At 38.7% G+C, this 19,709-nt stretch overlaps 1 protein-coding gene across 1 annotated transcript in view; it reads right to left on the bottom strand.

Annotated features, from left to right (window-relative positions):
- The window catches only part of Skp2 (S-phase kinase associated protein 2), a 28,764-nt gene continuing 9,055 nt past the window's right edge, over positions 1-19,709 (bottom strand). Inside the window, exons 3-10 of the mRNA XM_076856195.2 lie at positions 18,355-18,466; positions 14,895-15,038; positions 13,354-13,488; positions 12,190-12,288; positions 10,861-10,991; positions 6,400-6,451; positions 6,140-6,247; positions 1-1,786 (exon numbers count right to left, since the gene is read on the bottom strand). Coding sequence (XP_076712310.1) covers positions 1,573-1,786; positions 6,140-6,247; positions 6,400-6,451; positions 10,861-10,991; positions 12,190-12,288; positions 13,354-13,488; positions 14,895-15,038; positions 18,355-18,466 — 995 coding nt within the window. The 3' untranslated portion in view covers positions 1-1,572. The remainder of the gene's footprint in view (positions 1,787-6,139; positions 6,248-6,399; positions 6,452-10,860; positions 10,992-12,189; positions 12,289-13,353; positions 13,489-14,894; positions 15,039-18,354; positions 18,467-19,709) is intronic.

Below are 19,709 nucleotides of genomic sequence, written 5' to 3'. Positions count from 1 at the left end.
CTCCGACATGTTGGCAAAATAGCTTATGGCTGGACTTGAGTTTGGAAGTACAGGCACTGTAGTATGTTTGAGGGCATCCAGAAGTAAGTCCAACCGGATCCTACCACCAGCCCTTGTCACTAATCTGTAAACAATAATTTCAAGTAGTATTTAGCACTTTTTAGCTAATAAGAAATAGACACATAATCATCTCCTTGTGTAACACTACTTTAAAATTTTCTTCCTTAGGTCTGAGCAGATAAGGGCACTTCATGCTACTGTTTTTAACATTTAAAATCTTTGATTAAAGTACAACCAGTTAATAGAAAAATGATGGATTTTGGCTTTTTTGTTACATTTTGCACATATGGGGAGGTCACTGACTTAAAACTAGTGTTTGTGATTTTTAAAAAGCAGAACTTGATCTTTTTGCCTTGATGAGAGAGGTTTTTTTAAAAAACAAACCCACTCATATTACTAAAAGCTTCAACACCTGAGTACTAATTCTTACATAGGTGCCAGTGCAGACTGTCCTGAAACTGCATGGAAAATACACTTGCTTCTAGTGTGTACTTCTGATTTACCGGAACAAGCAATTCTTAAGATCAATAACCCTATAAAGTGGGTAGTTTCAAACAATTATTGCAAAAGACCATATTTTAAAAAGGCAATTTAAAATACTTGATTCCAGAGTAATATACAAATAAACTTAGCACTAAAGGAAAACAGCAGGCAGTATCAATTCAGAACTCTTTCAATTTTTCAAGAATAGAGACTGATTAGGTTAATACCACCTTTCTAAAACAAAGCAACTCATTTAAAAGCTAAACAACTCATGTTAACGTAATTTGATTATAAAATTAGAAACCACAATTATATTTCAGGAACACAGTACCTTAGTGATATTAAAGGATACTTCTGATTAACCTGGCATAGAAAACTACGTCTTGAGCCTTCACATCCTATACCAACTCTATACCTCTGGCCATATGTTTAATTTGTTTGGGAGTTTAAGATGTGGGGATATGTTTCTGTTAAGCTAATTTCAAATCTTAAGATAGAAATGAAAATTTTTTTTAATTCCCAGATACCTTAAATGCTACTATCTTATGACTCTTTCTGTTCAGCTCACCCTACACATAGCTTATTGTTCTTCCAAACTATGTCTTATTAAACAATACTGAAAAATTAAATAGATAAAAAAGTTATCACAAAGGCTATAAAAATCATTAGCCGTAAGTCATTTTTTAAGCTTGATTCTAAATAAAACTTAATCCAAAGGGCACTTGGAGAAAATGGCACAAATTTTGCTATGTAAAAAAGTAAATTGAAATCATAGGCTCAAACTCCTAAAATTTCTGATGGCCTACAACTTAGGTTCTTAAGGGCATAGCGTTGACAGAAACTTTTATTGTTATTTAAAAAAGGCAACACTTCATTGTTTTCCCTTGAAAATGTTTTCCTAATTTACTTGCAGGATAAAGGTTAAGGGAAAACGAATAATAAAAACTAGCCCAGTGCTCAGTAATTGGGCTTCCTGCCTACTTTCCCCATTCCAAAGGAAGAGGAGACACCATCCTACAAGAAATAATTTCATAGACAGCTGGGCTTTTGCAGTGTCAGTCGGCACCTGATGCCCCATATCTCCTGGTTCTTTTTGTTTCCAACAGTTGGCCTGGCAATGGTGGTGAAATAGGAGCAATTAATTTGCAGATGAGGAAGGGCTTCCCGTAACAGTTGAAGGGTACCATCTGGCACGATTCCAAAAACTTGTAGTGTTTTTAGTGTGGGAATTTCTCCAAGTTCACTGGAAAGGAAGAAAGATACTTTTAGAGGAGCAATATCTAGGGAAACTATTGACTCACTACATGGCCCAGTTTTTACTTTTGTATCACATTTCACAAAATGCAAATTGGAAGCAATTCACAGTAAATGATTTGAGGAAATGTAAAGGTGGAACAACCTGGAAATCATACCGTGCCTTTTGCTAAATGAGACTCCTAACAACCTTAGAATCCTCTCCAAGGTTTATTTGAAATCCAACTGTGTTTGCTTCCTTTCTCCATTCTTGATCTTAAAGGGGTTACTGTGCAGTGAGGCAGCAAGCTAGTGATGATTAACATAAATGTTTTGTGGTGGCATCAGTTGGAACCACCACAGACGGTGGTGGATTTCAAGGATGTGGACATGACCTTCATTTGAAAAACGCTCCATCTCTCAAAAGATTTCAGCAGGGTTTTTGATAATAGTTCACAGTGAACAGGTCCACTATATGTGATGAAACTTACCAGTGACTTCTCTAAGATCATGGAGTTGGGTGCAGATTAAGAGAAAAAAAAAAAAAAATCTCACTTTTCTAGGAGGCAGGAGCCTCTTAAAGCTGTTCCATGTATTACCATTTTACCTATCACAGATAGGTGAGTCAGTCCCCTTTTTCGGTGTTTTATATTAGGTGAAAAGCAACTGTGTCAACAGTGAGATTTTGGTTCACAAGAAAGAAAATGAAGCCTATTTCCACAATGTAAATACTTTTTGGTTTTGGTAATGATTCTTAACACAGATCTATGTGCCTAGAAATTCATCTCTGATCTGTATTTGCTCCAGGTTGGGACACAGTACAAAGTCTCAGGAAACAGAACATTTATTTTGGAATTTCAACAGAAGCCCACTGCAGATCAATGAACAGCACATCAATGACCTTGAGTTAGAAGCATCCTTTGGGTTTTTATTGTCAATAATTACTCAAATGTGTGTTTTTAAGAACTGTCACATGGCCTCCAACCTCTTCCTTCAAGCACATTCTACGACATTGTCCAAGGAGTCCTTATAAAGCCTTGCTCAGATTATGGCACTCATCCACCCCCAAACCTTGGGTGTTTCCTGCAGACTATTCAACAGGCTATAAGACCTTCTGTTCTAAACCGGCTCTTCCACCCTTCCCACTTTTCCTCTAAACTGTATTTATTCTACATTTCAGAAAAGGTCTTAAGCACCACAGATATTTAATAGATGTTAGCTTAATACAAGATGATGGGTACTGTGGAAAACAAAAGCACTATTCAAATAAAATATGCTTGTTCATAGGGGGACAGTGAGATCTGAAGGTCATAACAAATTAAAAAAAAAATCAAGAAGAACAAATAGCTGTTGTTTTTAAAGCAAGCTACTTTCTGGACTGTGGAATCAAGTCCCGATCCATAGATCTTTATACTTATTACTGAAGATGATCATAATCCCATCTAACTTCACATCCGTCTTATGTGAAATGTAAGTGTATAAGAACCGAGTAACTGTGAGAATTCTGGTTCTGGGATAACCAAAGCAGCTGAGCTGTGAATCATTCTGCAGCGGGTAATATTTAAAAGGAACTGTAGGTGGGAGTGAAAAAAGGAGGAGGGATGACAGATGGCAGAGGAGGAAATGTTCTCACAACAGCATTGGAGAGAGATTTGTTGAGGATGGAAATCACACAGCCCTCTCAGAGTCACAGAAGGGAGCCACATGGGATGGGCTGATGAGGGGTCAAGGATCAGAGTCTTCAAAATTTTAAAGAGGACAAAAACACCACCTCTTGTTACATGCATTACCTATAACAGAGAAACTGCAAGAATCTCTGACATTACATGGAGAATGTAAATGAACACAGGGATACTGAACTGAAATGAGTTTTTAAAAGCCATTATTTCTAATTTAAGAAGTGTAAAATGACGATGGCAATGTCTTCAGGATCTCTTTTCAATTTTAGTAAACAAAAATTCTTTATAAACTCACAGTTTACTCCTCATCTACATAATCCTGTTTTCCTTTTTAAAACTGAAAATGCCTCAGCTACTGATTCTCCTAACAAGAATGTTTAAGTCTCTCCTAATGTGAGGTCAGTTTACTCTCCTCATCTTAGATTTCTTACTTTTAAGAAGAGAGTTTAGATATGGGAGATATATGAGAGGATGTGAGGAGGAAAAACCTGAAGTTTGTCAGTATTTCTCAATTATTATTACAGAACAAACATTCAAATTTTATTTTCCCACTTCTTAGATAAGGGGTCAATAACTTTGAATTCTTTAGCACAATTGACTGGCTCTCTGGCAATTATTGTTGAGGCACCTGGAAGTTTTAATTATGAATTTAAAATATATCAGCTGCAGAATGAAATTACTGGGCAAGGCATTTTGTTTTGAGAGACTTAAGGATAGGGTACGAACAAACAAAATCTTAAGAGATTTATCATGTAAAACCATCATACTGTTTACATTATACCTAAAGAAACACTCTTGGCCTTAACATTCAAGGACAGTATCTTTCTTCTTGTTCTACTCTTTGCTGGCACTCTGACTTGTAACTAAACTCCTAATGCCCATTTCTCTTATTTCAAGGTAAGATTTAGAAAACTAAGTAATAATGCAGAGAAGGTTCAGACCTTCTCTGTAATGATTCCAGGCCCAGGCCTGAACTGTCAGTTCACACTGGTTGTGAGGATTACTAATACAGGTGGAACAATTATCCCATTGGACACAAACATTAAAATATTAGGGCTCACAGCCCTCCCCTCACCTCTGGTTGAGGAAAAGTGTCTGGGTTATTACCTTCTTAGCTTCTTTGTTTCTGCAGAGAAGGGACCAAAACAAGACATATGGATAGATTCTCTTGAGAAAAGAAACCAGAAAAGAATTCTCTCCTGGCAAAGAAGTGGGAGCCCAGATGGCAAAGGCAGGAGAGAAAAGATGACAGAGAAACCTTTTTGGGTAGACTCTAGAGGCTCCTAGGAGTTCTGGATGCTAGAAAATAGAGAGGCAGGAATTTTAATTAGAGTCCCATGTTTACGAGTTTAGATCCCAACATTTGAGAGCCATGCAGGTAAATAGTGGCATCTTTTTTAGGTAATGCTTTTCCAAATGAGATACCAGCTAAATCCCTGAGCCCTGACATTCATTCATTAAAATAATTAATCAAACAAGTACCAGATTTCCCAATATGAGTTAACCTGATATAGCTGAAGTATCTGATTTAAACATTAACTACGAAAATCTAATTTACAAGATCCAAACCATTAATTTGAGAACTAAATAATTTTTTGGTTTAAATTCACCACCTTCCTTAAGTAGGTAGCTAAATCTAAGTTACCGTCATTTGGATACTGAGCTAAATGAGCATAGCTGCCTAATATGGAGCATATATTGACTGACAGTAATAAAGAGCACCTGACCAAGGGCAAAATACTGACCTCTTGTGGTTTGCAGTGAAATTGCTATACATTTACATTAGTCATTAGGAAGACTATTACAGCCCTCTGGGATAAGACAAAGGAAAACTTTTAAAAATGAAGAGACGATGATATTATTCCCAAGACACTTTAGGTATAAACATTCCTAAAAGAAAGATGGATTCAATTGCTTTTATTTTTTATACTCTTCTTGACTGTAGAAATTGTTAAGCAGGTAAAATTAAACCTTAGATGAACCATCAAACTCTTTTCCATCTTTCCAGGAACTCGCAAATTTAGACCCAGCTCAGGCAGTAACTCACCATCACATCTGGATAAGTCACTTCACTGACAGCCCTACTGCTCAGACAGCATTGAGACTCTCATGAATATACACCACCTACATGCTATGATTCTTCATGTTCCTTGACCATCCAGGTCGTATATCACTCTTACAGAACTTTTTATTTAAGTCCAGATGAAGGGTTTTGAATTAACTAGAGCTGATTTGAAACTTTTTTTTTTTTTTGGCAGGGGGTGGGGTAGGCAGGGAAACCCATTCACTCACATGGGGTCTGCCTTCCCAATTATACTCCGAGTGCTCTGGAGGTAAAGGCTTGCTTAAGCTTCTTTTGCAAGTCCTTCAAAGATACCACACAGTATTCTCGTATTTTAAAATGCTGACAGTGTAATAACAAATGTTTAGTGAACAATCTCAGTCAACTCAACTTTATTAGATATTTCAATCAAGAACTCTGCTTTGGCTTTTCTATTTTGCTGGTCTTTCCCCGCTAGCTTGTATATGCTAATCTTAATATTTAAGTTTAAATGTTTGCTATTAATAGTGACAGATTTTAACACCAAATGGAATCTCTGTTGGTCCCTGTCTTCTACAAGAATTAAAAAATAAATAAAATTTAAAAAATATAAATAAAAAATACAAAACCAAAACATACTCACAGTAGAGTTTCAGGAATTATATCATAGCACCGACTGAGTGACAGGTGTTGGAGGTAGCTGAGCTGGAGAAATTCTGGAAAGCAGTCATGCTTTAGCATGACACTGTCACTGTAACAGAGCAGAAGAGAGGACATTCAAAACCACCCTGGATGGAGAAAGCTACTGCTTAGTTCCTTCCATTCAACATTAGGATCCTCTCCCCCAGTCAATGAGCAGTCCAGTTTTCAACTTTTGATTTAAAATAAAAAACAAAAACATACCTTAAGTCCAGATGGACAAGGTTGGGGCATCTTCTAACTAAGGTTGAGACATCTAGGAAAAATGAAGAAATATATGATGGTCACTGCTAAATGAGGAATAAGACAAGGATATTAGTATCAATACTACCACATTTAATGATTGTGTGCAGGTTTGAGACAATGCAATTTAACAATGCATTATTAGAAAGAAAAAACCAAAATGATCACCTTGGTATATAAAAGTTTCTACTGAGAAAACCTAAGAGTCTATCTGAAAGACTACTGGCAATGTTGAGAAGGCTGTGTGAAATGACTGGTTAACAACAACCCATAGCTTAATTATGTATCAGCAACTGGTGGGATAAAAACAAGGAAGCAAACAAAACAACAGTACATACAGACAAATACATAGGCGGCACTTCAAATCAGTGAGGAAATCATGTCTTAAAAAACAATGTTGGGCTGGGCTTATGGCTCAGTGGTAGAAGCCCTTGCCTTACCTGTGTGAGGCACTGGGTTCAATCCTCAACACCACAAAATAAATAAATAAAATGATATATCCCAACAAATTCCACATATAATATAGGCAATTATTTATTGAATCTTGGGATATATAAAGACATATAGGAAACACTTATAATATACTACATATATTTTAAAAAATTCTACCATGCTAGGGCTGGGGATGTGGTGCTCAGTGGTAGAGTGCTTTCATGGCTAAGATCCTGGATTCGATCTCCATACTGAAAGGGAAAATCTACCACGTTGGAATAAAAAAAATTACGGAAATATCAGAAAACTGGGAATAAATGTTTTCAACACAAGTTAAACAGAGTTAGTAGTCTTACTGTACACATAAGAGAAATATATATATGTGCATATACACACATACATATACATATATGAAAAAAATACCAAAACATGAACTGATAGCAGTCAAAAAGAAAATAAAGTAACAAATACTAAATAAAATTTAAAAATACTATTTTTCAGCCATCAAGTGAAAAAAATTCTATTCTAAGCACCCAGACCTGATGAAATATTGATGAAACAGTCCACCAGAAATGGATATTTAATTTTATAAGCAGTCTTTCCAGATGCTGAAAGTGATTTCTTTTCTTTTTCTCTTTCTTTCTTTTTTTTTTTTTTTTGGATGCTGAACTGATATTTTAAAGTGTATTCAAAGCAATATGCATCATTTTACCTTTTGGTCTAGTTGTTTCACTTAGAAAAATGCAGATATGCAAGAACATACTGACTGTAGTAAGAGTTACAAATACCCCTCCTTCAGGTAGTTTAGTTTGTTAACCTTTGTCTATTTAATGAAATATAATACTAATCATTATTATTAAAAATATTTTTCTGTGACTTGAAAAAACATTAGGAGATACACTAAAAACAAAACTTCTACAATACAGTGTAAACTCTATTTAGTCGTACATGCACACACACAAACCCACTTACATATACAAACTCACAGAAAGAAAAAACCCTAGAAAGAAATATTCCAAAATGTTAACTAGTAAGGGGGTTGGGATTGTACAGATAACATTTCAGAATTTAGAAAAAGTCACACGAGCTCAACAATATGAATCAATAAATGTGATTTATGCAAAACAACAACAAAACTTCTCTATCGTTGAGGATTTTTTTTTCTTCTCACAGCTATATTTTTGGCCACATCATCTTCTCTAATGTCTAGACTTTCATTTTCAACCGCCTTCTCAACTTATCCATTTCAGGTATATGATGGCATCCAACTTACATCTAAAAGCAAATACTCAGTATGTCCCCTAAATCTGTTCCTTCCCTAAAGTTCTTCTCATCTCAGAAAGTGATAACTTCATGGATCCAGTTGCTTAGGCCCAAACTCTAGGAACCACATTTGACTGTTTTTCTCACTGCCTACATCCAATCTGTCTCCAAATCTTGCTATGCTGGATTTCAAAATGCACCCCAAATCTGATCATTTCTTAGCACCATGAATTATCACCCTAGTCTCCTAACTGTCCTCCCTGCTTCACACTTTCCCCCCTGGCACTAGAGTAAGCCCTTTTTAAAAAAGGCAAGTCAGAGCCAGGCTTGTTGGTGATGCATGCCTGTAATCCCGGTGACTCAGGAGGCTGAAGCAAGAGGACCTCAAGCTTGAGACTAGCCTCAGCAGTTTAGTGAGACCTCATCTCAAAACAGGGCTGGGATAAAGCTCCCCTGAGTTCATACCCTACTAACACACACACACACACACACACACACACGGCAGGCAATCCAGTTCATAACACTGACTCAGAATATTCCAATGGCTCAGAAAAAAACCCAAAACTTTTTCTTTGGCTGAGAGAGCCCTTGGCTGCCTGTTTTCCCTTGCTCCTTCTCACATACTGGTTGCCATATCAAGCTTTTGCATCTGCTGGTCCTTTGTTCCAGAATGTTATCTCACAAATCCACATAGATTTCTCCTTCACTCAGCCAGGGCTCTGCACAAGCATCACCTCTTCAGAGAGGGCCTCTGTTTTACCAGTCCACCTAAGAGTAGTCTTCTCCATCCACATTCCACCTGCTCATCTGCTTTATCTTTCACAACATTTGGGAGTTTTGTTCATTGTCTGGCTCCCACATAGAATGAAAGCTGAATCAGTGTGACTGTCTTCATTTTGTTCAGGGCCACATCGTTATGTAACTCTGGAACAGAGCTACAGGTATCATGGTGCTCCATCAACATTTATTCAATGAATGACCGCAAAATGAAGAAAGTGCATAATACAATTTTGGGTGACCAACTGTCTAGTTGGCCAGCTAGCCATCAGTAAAATTATAAAATCTTTGATACCACCAGAGGAAAAACCAAACAGAGAAGGGATAAAATTAAGCCTCCCTTTCCATCCCTAATTTAAGCCTTGTCTTCCCTGGGTGGGAAGTGTTAGTAAACAGTAGTCACTGACAAAGATTCCCTTTTCACTGTTCCCTTCACTTGGCCACAAACAGATCTACTAAAGCTAGAAGGGATCTTAAAAATCAGGCAATCCAACCTGTCACTTCAGAGGAGAGGTGATTTCTGCTAGGAGTCAAGGTCAAATGCAAGATGAAAAGCTAGGCCCTCCAAGATCACATTGCACTTATCTCATTAACTGCCTGCCCCATAGGGAGGTAAGTGATACTGGCTGGTGATGCTGAAATAACAGCCAACAATAACTCTCACCATGTGCCAAGAACTATTCAATGTGCTGCATGTACATCAACTCATTGATTCTTTATTATAACTCTAAGAGGTAGGTCCTATTATTATATCCATTTTGCTGATGAGGAAACAGGAACAGAAAATAAGGAAATTGCTCATGGCTCTCCAGTAAATGGCAGAATTGGTATTTGGAACCAGGCAGCCAGGCACCAGTTCGTGAGCTAAAACCAAATCCATATTATCTTATATATAACACAATACTGTGTCCTACACTAATGGCATTAATTAAAATTTTTATTTCCATTGTGTATTTAAGAAAACTATCACTTTTAATTTATACTCTCTTTGTCCTTGAGCTGAATGTATCTAGTAAGCTGGATTTTATTATCTACAATTCTTAATTAAAACTTGGTGAACAACTTATCTTCACCTTTTCTGGAAGAACAAAAAGAAGAGTTTAATGTATACTCAGGCAAAATTAAGAGCAGTTGCTTTATGGCAGTTTTTCAAGCCTACAACAAGTTCAATGTCAGAAGATGTCAGAATCTCCCACTCCCTCATTAATGTATGGTGAGACTCTGGTGCAGGAAAGGACTGTACCTAGAGCACTGCCAACCCTTCTCCTGAGCATGAGCAGGGCAGAACCACGTGTGGTGGTATTCAAGGGGGAGGATGCACACTGGTGGTATTTTAAACTCCTTGGAAGGTGGTCTGGAAAGAACTAGCCAAAGCTTAAGAACCCATTCTTGGAAATGTGCCTTTAGATTTGTCTCTGTCCATCCCAAAGTTATTTCTAGAAGTGAGAAACTCAAAAGATTCTAAATGTCCATTAGAATATCAGCTGCATAGATTATTATTGTTTAATATAAATTATTCCATATTCAGTTGATGGTGTATCATACAGCTGTTGCTGATGTACAATCACTGAAAATGGAGCTATTTGGAGAGAAAAAAGGCACACTACAAACTAGTATTCCATATACTAAATTCCTTCACTCAAATGAGCTAGTTACCAACATCAAAACATGGTGGATGTGTGTCATGGATTAACTAGGTTTTATGCAGCCCAGACTGAGACTGCAATGTGAAGCTATTGAAAAAAAACAAAACCCTTTCCATTTGTAACCTTGTCCTCTAATTTGCTAGCTATTTACCTTTACTTAACCCTTCCTGATCAGCAGTTTCTCCCCTGGAAAAGGAAATAACACAGGCACTGGGCTAACTTTGAGATAACTTAGGAGCCGTTTAATATATCATATTTATTTGTACTATTAAAGCCTCAGTTGCCAAGGCCCGGAAGTTCAAACCTGATTTCTGAAGATTCTTTCGGTAGCCACTAAGATTCAGCTGGGTGATGGTCTCTGACACATGTGCGACAGCCACCTGCACGTGCTTTTCAGTGAACTCATAGCACCAGGAGAGGTTCAGCTCATCCAGTCTGCACAAAAGAAAGGTAATAAGGATAACGTGAACATATCACACAGGAATGAATTTGCCTCAAGCTGTAAATAAAGAAAATATAAAACCAGACATTCCTTACAGTTTTATGCACAGAACACCCACTGTTCTAAGCATCTACCTTTTCTCATCTGAAACTGCCTTCTCCCCTTTGACATTTCCCTACCCCACTTGCTCCTGAAAGTTGCTCAGGGGATCTGAGCAAAGATCCTAGTGTTTCCCTCTTCTGGAAATAAAGGGGAGCCCCCTCCTCTCCTGTAGACTCAATCCTCATTCCAGGACTGTAAGTGGAAATGCCAGCCTATGTTTTCATTCTCAAACCATCTAGGTGGTGGGCGAACAACCTGACAGACTGAGCAATCACTCAAAATATTTTACAAAACTGGTAGATGGTAGTTAGGATTGTAAAATGCCACTTCGTCTAATGTGCCTCTGTTAAATGAAACAATGAGGTTTTCAAAGACAATTATCTACTAAGTCACACCTTCCACTTCCCAAAAATCACTAGAGTAGCACTATACATCTATATCTTATCTCATTGATGACATTCTTATCCAAAGGCAATTGACTTTTAGCAGATCACTAATAAGACATAGGTACAAATGATATATTCCAGAGACAAAGGAATAGTTTTTTAAAAAATAACATACTACACACACACACACACACACACACACACACAGTACTGTGTATTCTATAAACCATGTATCCCCTCACTTAGAAATATCTATAACTCTGTACCTTTTATCACTGACATTATAAAAGATGTTAATGGAATCACCTACATCTATTATGGTTTATACTTAAAATGTACCATTTTTGATCAAACCTGCAAGTTAGGTCTATAGATATTATAGGGGAAAAACTTGACTACATAGTCAAGTGTGAACAGATCTCTTTCACCTACACTGTGATAAATACACCACATTTCCTCTGCTTTCATAGTAACAAATAAACAGAAAAAAAGAAATCACTATACAAGTATCTCTCCCATACAAATGGAATTGATTTGATTCTAGAATTTAGCAGGAAAGTTTTGCAAAGCAAAGGATACTGTGCTTTGTGAAGAATGAGGAGAGTTAAGAAGAGCTCAGAAAGTTCATCCAGCTCTGCTCAGATGTGAGGGATAACTGCACCTGATTCAAGAGCTCTATAATCAAGGCTCAAATCTCTCCTACCTGGAACAGCTGCTTAGCAGAGTCTTCAGGGCAGACTCAGAAAATCCAGAACACCCACAAAGGTTGAGTCGTACTAAATTTGAGTTCTGCGCAAGATTACTAGAAAAAGAGAAAAATGCCAAAGGAATACCAATGAGGCACTCTTGTTCAATCAATAGGAACTTGGAGGAAAGAAAGTTAGTGTCCTAAGTGCACAGGCCTTTGAATGAGATTGAGTTTAAAATTCACATTTCACTATCTCTGGGACACTCAGCAGGGTTCACTGCCTCATTTTATTCACCTGGGAAATGGCCATAGCAGTATCTTCTTTGTGGGGATATTAGGAAGATTAAATGATATAATGAAATAAAGGACTTGGCACAGTATCTGATACACAGTAAATGCACCAGAAACACTGATCAATGTACTTTTCAAATTAAAAAAAAGAAAGAAAGAAAGAAAGAAAGCAATGGGATGAACATTAATTCCTTTTGTAAGCAAATTTCCACATGTAAAAAGTCACAAGGTTCTTGCAATATTACATCACTTAAATTTGCCCTCTCCTCTACTACATTCCTAAATACCCTGTTGAGGGCAACTTAGTGATTAAGAGCCATTATTCTGAAATCATGTCTTAATGACAGGTTCAAATCTTGATTCATCACCCACTAACAGTGTGACCTTGGACAATTATTCAGCCTCTGTGTGCCTCAGTTTCCACAGCCATAAGAAGGAAACAATAAGAACATATTTCGTGGGGTCCTCTCAGAATGGAATGAGCACACACTTAAAGAGCTCACTTAGTACATGGCACCAGCAGCTTTACCTCAGCTGCATCCTTTGTCCAACACTTGGAGTTCTATGTGAATGTCTTCAATACCCGACTCACAAGTCACTTCCTCTGAGAAGGCTGTCTTCCCCAAATTTAACTGGCCTCTCTCAATGCCTCATAGTCACCAATCCATTTAACAAACATGTTGCACTGTAATTATCCATCTCACCCATGAATGAGGCATGGATCGTGCATGAAGTTCTGGAAAGTTCTACAGAAGTTGGAGCACTGCTGAGATATTTTGTGTGTCCATCTGGACACGGATGGAAGGGGCCCCTAGTTACAAACAGACAGGGTACACATTTAACAAATACAAGAAAATGCCTTTGTCACATGTTTTGGTTGCTACTCACTTGACAATGGGATCAGAAAGCTGTAGGCCTTCCAGGCTTAGATTCTGCAACTTGGAGCACTGAGAGAGAATGCCATGGAGGGTAGATACGTTTATAACTGAGTTAGACAGATCCAAGTGCTGGACACGAAAAGGGCTGAATAAAGAGAACAAAAAGGAGTTCTCTGTGAGGCGGCTGTCACAAGTACACTCAGGTCCTATCAGGCCCTTTCTTTTCCCCAAATGAGCAATCCATCACAAATAAGACCCTAAATACACACTGCATGTATTGAATATAGTTCTGGTCATAAAACAAATTGCTACTTGTAGTTGCCTACTCTCAATTTTTTTTTTTTTTTTTTTGTAAATTCAAAAGGATCTTTGCCAAGTGCAGACACTGCTGCCAATACAGTCCCAGTTCCTACGATGATCCTGGTTCTGGCGAGGGTGAGTGGGTACGTGGCAGTGGTTATGCACTAGAACAGGGAAGACAGAAGAGGAGGCCAAGTTTAATTTTAGATATGTTAACATTGAGGTACTTGGAAGAAATTCAGGTTTGGAAGTCTTTAGTTAATCAGAAATAGGGAGCTTAAAAGAGAAGGCTGAGCTACAGATAAGGATGTGAGAGTCCTGAACATAAACATGTCTGAGAACAGCACGTAGACGAAGAAAAAAAGCAGCCAGGAATGAATTCTGGAGAGAACAAAAGGAATCACACATGTAAAGAAGATTAAGAAAAGGCATGAGTCGGGGAGAAAGAAGCTGGGACATGATTCAATGATGGAAAGAAGGGAAAAGTCCTAGAGTGGGGAGACACGTTTCACCCTTAGCTCTGCTGTGGCCGGCTTCTTTTTCTCTTCAGTGTCTAGTTATTCTACTCAAGTGTGAGACAGCACCAGCTCTTAATGCTGCATAATTAGCAGTGCCAGAGAAATATTTTTTCAAAATAGTCTACCAAACAAACAAACAAACAACAAAAAAGAAACCAAACAACAAAGAGGGATTCCCCACCCCCCCCCGCCCCAGATTGTAAATCTGCCCAAGTTTGCCTACAATAGGACTGAAAGCACAAGCCACAAATCTGAAAACACCACTTGTACGTTTTTGTTTGTCAGAAATGGGCAGTGGGGAAAGACCGGGGCTGTTTGCCGCCTGCCTTGAGTCTTCACGATCTCTACCTGCTGAGGACCCAACAAGAAAAGTTAAATGAACACCTTTTGTTTGTGGGTGTGTGTGTGTGGGGTGATACCAGGGAACAAACTCTGGGCCTCATAAATCTAGGCTAGTGCTCTACCACTGAGCTACATCCCCAGCCCCTAAATGAACACCTTTAACCCCAGGAAGTGCACAGTAGAAACCCTGAATTAAAATTGGAGTGACCTCACTGAAACCTGTGCCATATTTCAACCCGAAAGCCACAGGGCACAATGTGTACCTAATGTCCCACACTGCAAAGAGGATCTGTCATGGGCTGTAAGGCTGGATAAAGAAACAAAGGAGTTTTGCTCTGTTTTCACCTCAAGGTTTAGAAAAGAGCCTTTTTTAGGGAGTTTACTTTTTTACCTGCAATGTTCAACCAAGGGTTGGTCCACAAATGATCGGGGGCAGCGGAAGGCCACCACGCCTCGAGACAGCAGACGAACAATCACATCTGGGTGTAGATTTTTACCTGTGAGGTCCAGGGTTTGCCAGAGAGATTCATCAAACCTAGAAAAGAGGAGGTGCTTGACTTGGTAGGTAGTCACAGGTAATGCTGGAGGCCCTCAAAGATATTACTAACCAGTAAGACACAGCTGCTAAATCCCCTTGAAGGAAATTTTACTTTGAAGATGACTATGCAAATAGCTAAGATATTTTAAAGACACTACTAAATATTTCTTGATCATAATATGAATAAACTTACACATTTTACTTTTTATATATTTCTAATTTAAGTGATTCAATGCTAAAATTAGCACTTTCAAGGATCTAGAAGCAGAGAATAAAATTCTAGTTTTCAGGGGCTGGGGTTGTGGTTCAGCAGTACAGCGCTTGCCTTGCATGTGTGAGGCACAAGGTTCAATCCTTAGCACCACATATAAATAAATAAAGGTATTGTGTCCATCTACAACAATAACAAAAAAAAAATTTTAAAAAGCTGAATATTATTTAAAAAAATCTAGTTTTCAATTCAATATGACAACTTTAAAACTGATTATTCAAGATGGATGTGGTGGCGTATGACCGTAATCCCATGGGCTTGGGAGGCTTGAGGCAGGAGGATCTCAAGTTCAAAACCAGCCTTAGCAAAAGCGAAATGCTAAGCAACTCAGACCCTGTCTCTAAGTAAATACAAAATAGGGCTGGGAATGTGGCTCAGGGGTCAAGTGTCCCAGAGTTCAATCCCCAGTCCTGCCCCCACCCCCAAAACTGATTATTCAAATCACTTGATTATTTACTAGATGAGCAGCTTCAAAGTTTCTTAAATGATACCTCTTGCCATTGTCGTTAAGCATGAACAGACCGGGCTTGGTGGAGCATACCTACTATCCCAGTACTCAGAAGGCTGAGAAAGGAGGATTGCAAATTCAAGGTCATCTTTTGTAAGTGAGGGAGACCCTCTCTTAAATAAAAAATAAAAAGGCCTAGAGACATAGCTTATAGCTCAGTGGTAGAGTGCCTTGGATTCAATCTCTAGTACTGAAAAACAACATCAACAACAAAATCTATGAAGAGATCACCACAATTTCCAAAAGTAACATGCAAATAGAACTTAAGAAACAAAGTTATTCTATTTTATCGCTATTTTATTATGAGATACAGCTATCATAGATATTGTCTAGGAAAAAGCAGTCATAGTTCAGCTCTGCTTTATAGTATCTTACACTGAAATCAATCACATGACCCATATGTGTATGTATGTACATGTGTGTATGTGTACTACTGTGAAAGAAAAAGGGAAGATATTAGGTTACAGTGTTTCTAAAATAAAAGGGAGGTTTCAAAAATGTATCCACAGATGAATTCAAGCAAATGAAATAAAATGTGAAATATAAGCACATGAAGGGATATTCTAAATTCTTAGGTGCAGTAGAATTTTCTTTTTTTCTAAATAGTACTTGAAATAAGTGGCTCACCGGCCAGGGTTTTGAAACTTTTGGTATATAGAAATTATCAGTGTGTGATTTGACCCCTATTATTAGAAAAGGGCAGACTGTAGATAAGATATCCATAAGAGACTGGAATGCTTTGAATCTTTCTCTTGCCCAGACAAAAATCTACTTCCAAGAAAATGACACTGGATAACCCTCTGGTTATCTCAGATCTCATGCCTGACATTTCTATTTGCATGGAGGCAAAAACAGCTTACTAAGCATTCTGTAACAACCTGGGGAAATTTCTGGAACATTCACATTGTTCCTGAATAACATCCATCTTAAGCATAAACAGGAAGATGAATTCAAGAGCTGTCTGAACCCCAAGCCAAATATAACTAGTTAGGGTTAAAGCTGTGTAGTCAGCTGGACCTTAGATTCTTGTTTTCCCACTTACCTCTCAACCTACTGTTCCTAAAACTGAAATACTATGGATATTGTCACTTAAGACTATATGGAAGATTAAACTGATATCACAGCCCCTGGCACATAGTAAGTGCTTAATAAATGTCATTGACTTACATTTCTGACAATTGAAATGAAGAGCAATGGACTTCAAGAGTGGGAGATAGAGGTCGAAGATACAAAGCAACAGATATGTAGGCTAAGTAAGTCTCAAGATCTAAGATACTACATGAGGACTGCTAGTAATATTGTAGTGTATTTGGGATTTTTTGCTAAGAAAGTATATTTTAAGTGTTTTTGCTAGAAAAGAGAAAAAAGGGAACTGTGAAATGATGGATTTATTTATTTGCTCAAGCACAGAACTATTTCACTATTTGTATATCAAACCATCATGTTGCATACCTTAAATATGTACAACACAATTTTTTTTTTTTTTTTTTTTTAAAGGCTGAGATTCTGCATGGAGTGGACAAACGCACTGCTGGTGGGAAAGGAAAACCAAAGTGGGGTTTCCTGGGTGGGGATAGGTAAAGCCCAGTGATTGTGCCAGCACTACAGGCCAGCAAATTCTTTCACCTTCTAAGCATATAGCCTGCTCCTGCCAATGCCTATGCTGTCTTGTTTCCAGACACCCTGAAAGGCCTCCTGCTGTCTCACGAAGGGAGTTCTGAATATGTGGAGAGAGAAACCAGATAGATGGTCTCCAAACACAAAAGCAGAGATGGGGAAGGGTGGAACTGGTAAAAAAAAAAAAAAAAAGTTTCAATTAAAAAGCAGCCTCAGGACTGGGAATGCAGGTCAGTGGCAGGGTGCGCCTAGCGCACAGGATGCCCTGGGTTCCATCTCCAGCACTGGCAAAATAAACAACAACAAAAACCTCAGTCTTTTTCTTGCTTTAGGCCTGTTACTGTCTTCCCAGCCCACCATCTACACCTAAAAATTGTTACCAAAAAACACCTGGGGTGGTACTCAACATGCCCGGGAGGCAGGCACTGCACCAGCAGTACAGTTTATCCTCAGAGCCACACTACACTGAGGGAAGCATCACTGCAAGCTTACACAAGGGACGGGGAGGCTAAGGCTTGTTAGCATCAAGTACCTCACTCAAGTCATGCAGAGTGTAAGTGGCAGAGGCGAGGCTCACACAGGGATCTGTGCTCATACCTGGCCTCTGGAGTGAGGCACACTGTCTTTATGGCTTTCCAGAACTCTCTCTGCTCTTAGCCCACTGCTTGGCCCAGATACCGCACCTGGTAAACAGGTGCCAAACTGAATACCAGGCCAAGAAGTTGTCAGAAAAGGGGAAAGTTTACACCTCCAGGAAACTCCTCTCTTCCACTGTGAAACGAAGAAACTATTAATAAAACTAAGACAGTTTGCTCGGGCTTCTGCACCTTTCTTGGCTTTTAGTTTCACCAGACTGAAGTGAATTCATCTCTTTCCCTTCCTCCCTCATATGTGCCAAAGGGGTGCAAAATACTTACGCGAGGCAGTACCACCTCTTACAAACACCGGAGACTTTCAGCAGATCGGGGAGGCAGAGACAAGAGAAGATTCCCAGGAGCAGCTCATCTGGGAGAGAGTCCCAAGAAACACCTGTAAGACAAAAAAAAAAAAACCAAAAATAAAAAGTTTTCTTATCACCATTCTTTTTCCCTGCCAAGTGAACTGAGTCTTGCTAAGCATGCTAAGGGTTCACAATGGTTAGCTAAAAAGGGGGATTTAACACTAACTGAATTCTTCAGCCTCACCTTTGCTTTTCTGTCCAATCCAAGCACCTCACTTTCTCAGCAGTATGAGAAAGAACCAAGACTACTTGTCCTGTCCTTTACCCCTTCATTGCCAGTCGTCTAGCCATGGACAGGAACATAAATGGTGGCACAGAATGAGGCCCTAGCCCATCAAGGTATCATGATGTTCTGGGTCACTAAGACAAGCATCCTTGCTCCCCAGGCTGCTATTCATTCAAAATCAAATTGCTATGTAAGGCCCAACTGCTAGGTTTGAAGGCCTCTCAAGACATCCTCAAGGACAGGTGTTATCTACCACGATTGATTTATTTATTTACTTCCTCATTTCTCTAGGCATCCCCTAGTCCACAAATTTTGCAAACAACCCCCACTCTGCTTTTTAACATTCTTTATATTTCCAGAAACAAGCACAAAGTCTAATCTGTCCATCCATTCATACATTTACTGAACATGTACTACATGCAAAGGTCTGTTCTAGGGACACAAAGATAAACACAGCATAGTCCTAATCTGCATTTGCCCAGAGTTTTGAGAGGGATAATAAGAAATTTCAGTGAAGTACAGTGATAACCTACAACAGGGAACAGGGTGTTTTGCAGTACATGGGAGTGCAGCGGCGGCAGGGAAGCCTTTCTGGAGATGGTGGCAGGATACAGGTGCAGGCTCTATCAATGCCTGTCCTTCTCAGTAAGTAACAAAGTTAAAGGACTGGCTGAGGCCATGCAAACTAAGGGTAGTGGGATAAAGGCAAATCACCCATGCTGACCGTGGCCCTCAACCTAGGGAGACAGCTGGAGGTTATACTGAGGGTCCTCAGTGTGACAACCTTTCTACCACAGCATTCCTCCAGAGTCAACGCAGGTAGAGGACAGAGGTTCTTAAATCAAGTTCCTGCCTGTTCCTCAAATCCAAAAATTGTTGAAAGACACTTCTTTCAAGTTTTCCTTCCTTAGTTCTTCATTCTTTGCTTCCTCCTGCATATATAGGGCATATTTTCGTATTTGATCTGATAAAAAAATTATACAGTTGCTAACATGTTCAGGCTTTACTATGATCTACAAAGATGATCCAAGTGAGTAGCCTCCGGG

This window comes from Callospermophilus lateralis, chromosome 5 (assembly GCF_048772815.1).
Source record: "Callospermophilus lateralis isolate mCalLat2 chromosome 5, mCalLat2.hap1, whole genome shotgun sequence".
NCBI lineage: Eukaryota > Metazoa > Chordata > Mammalia > Rodentia > Sciuridae > Callospermophilus > Callospermophilus lateralis.
The sequence above is the reverse complement of the archived record's forward strand: the minus strand, read 5'-3'. Positions and strand labels throughout refer to the sequence as shown.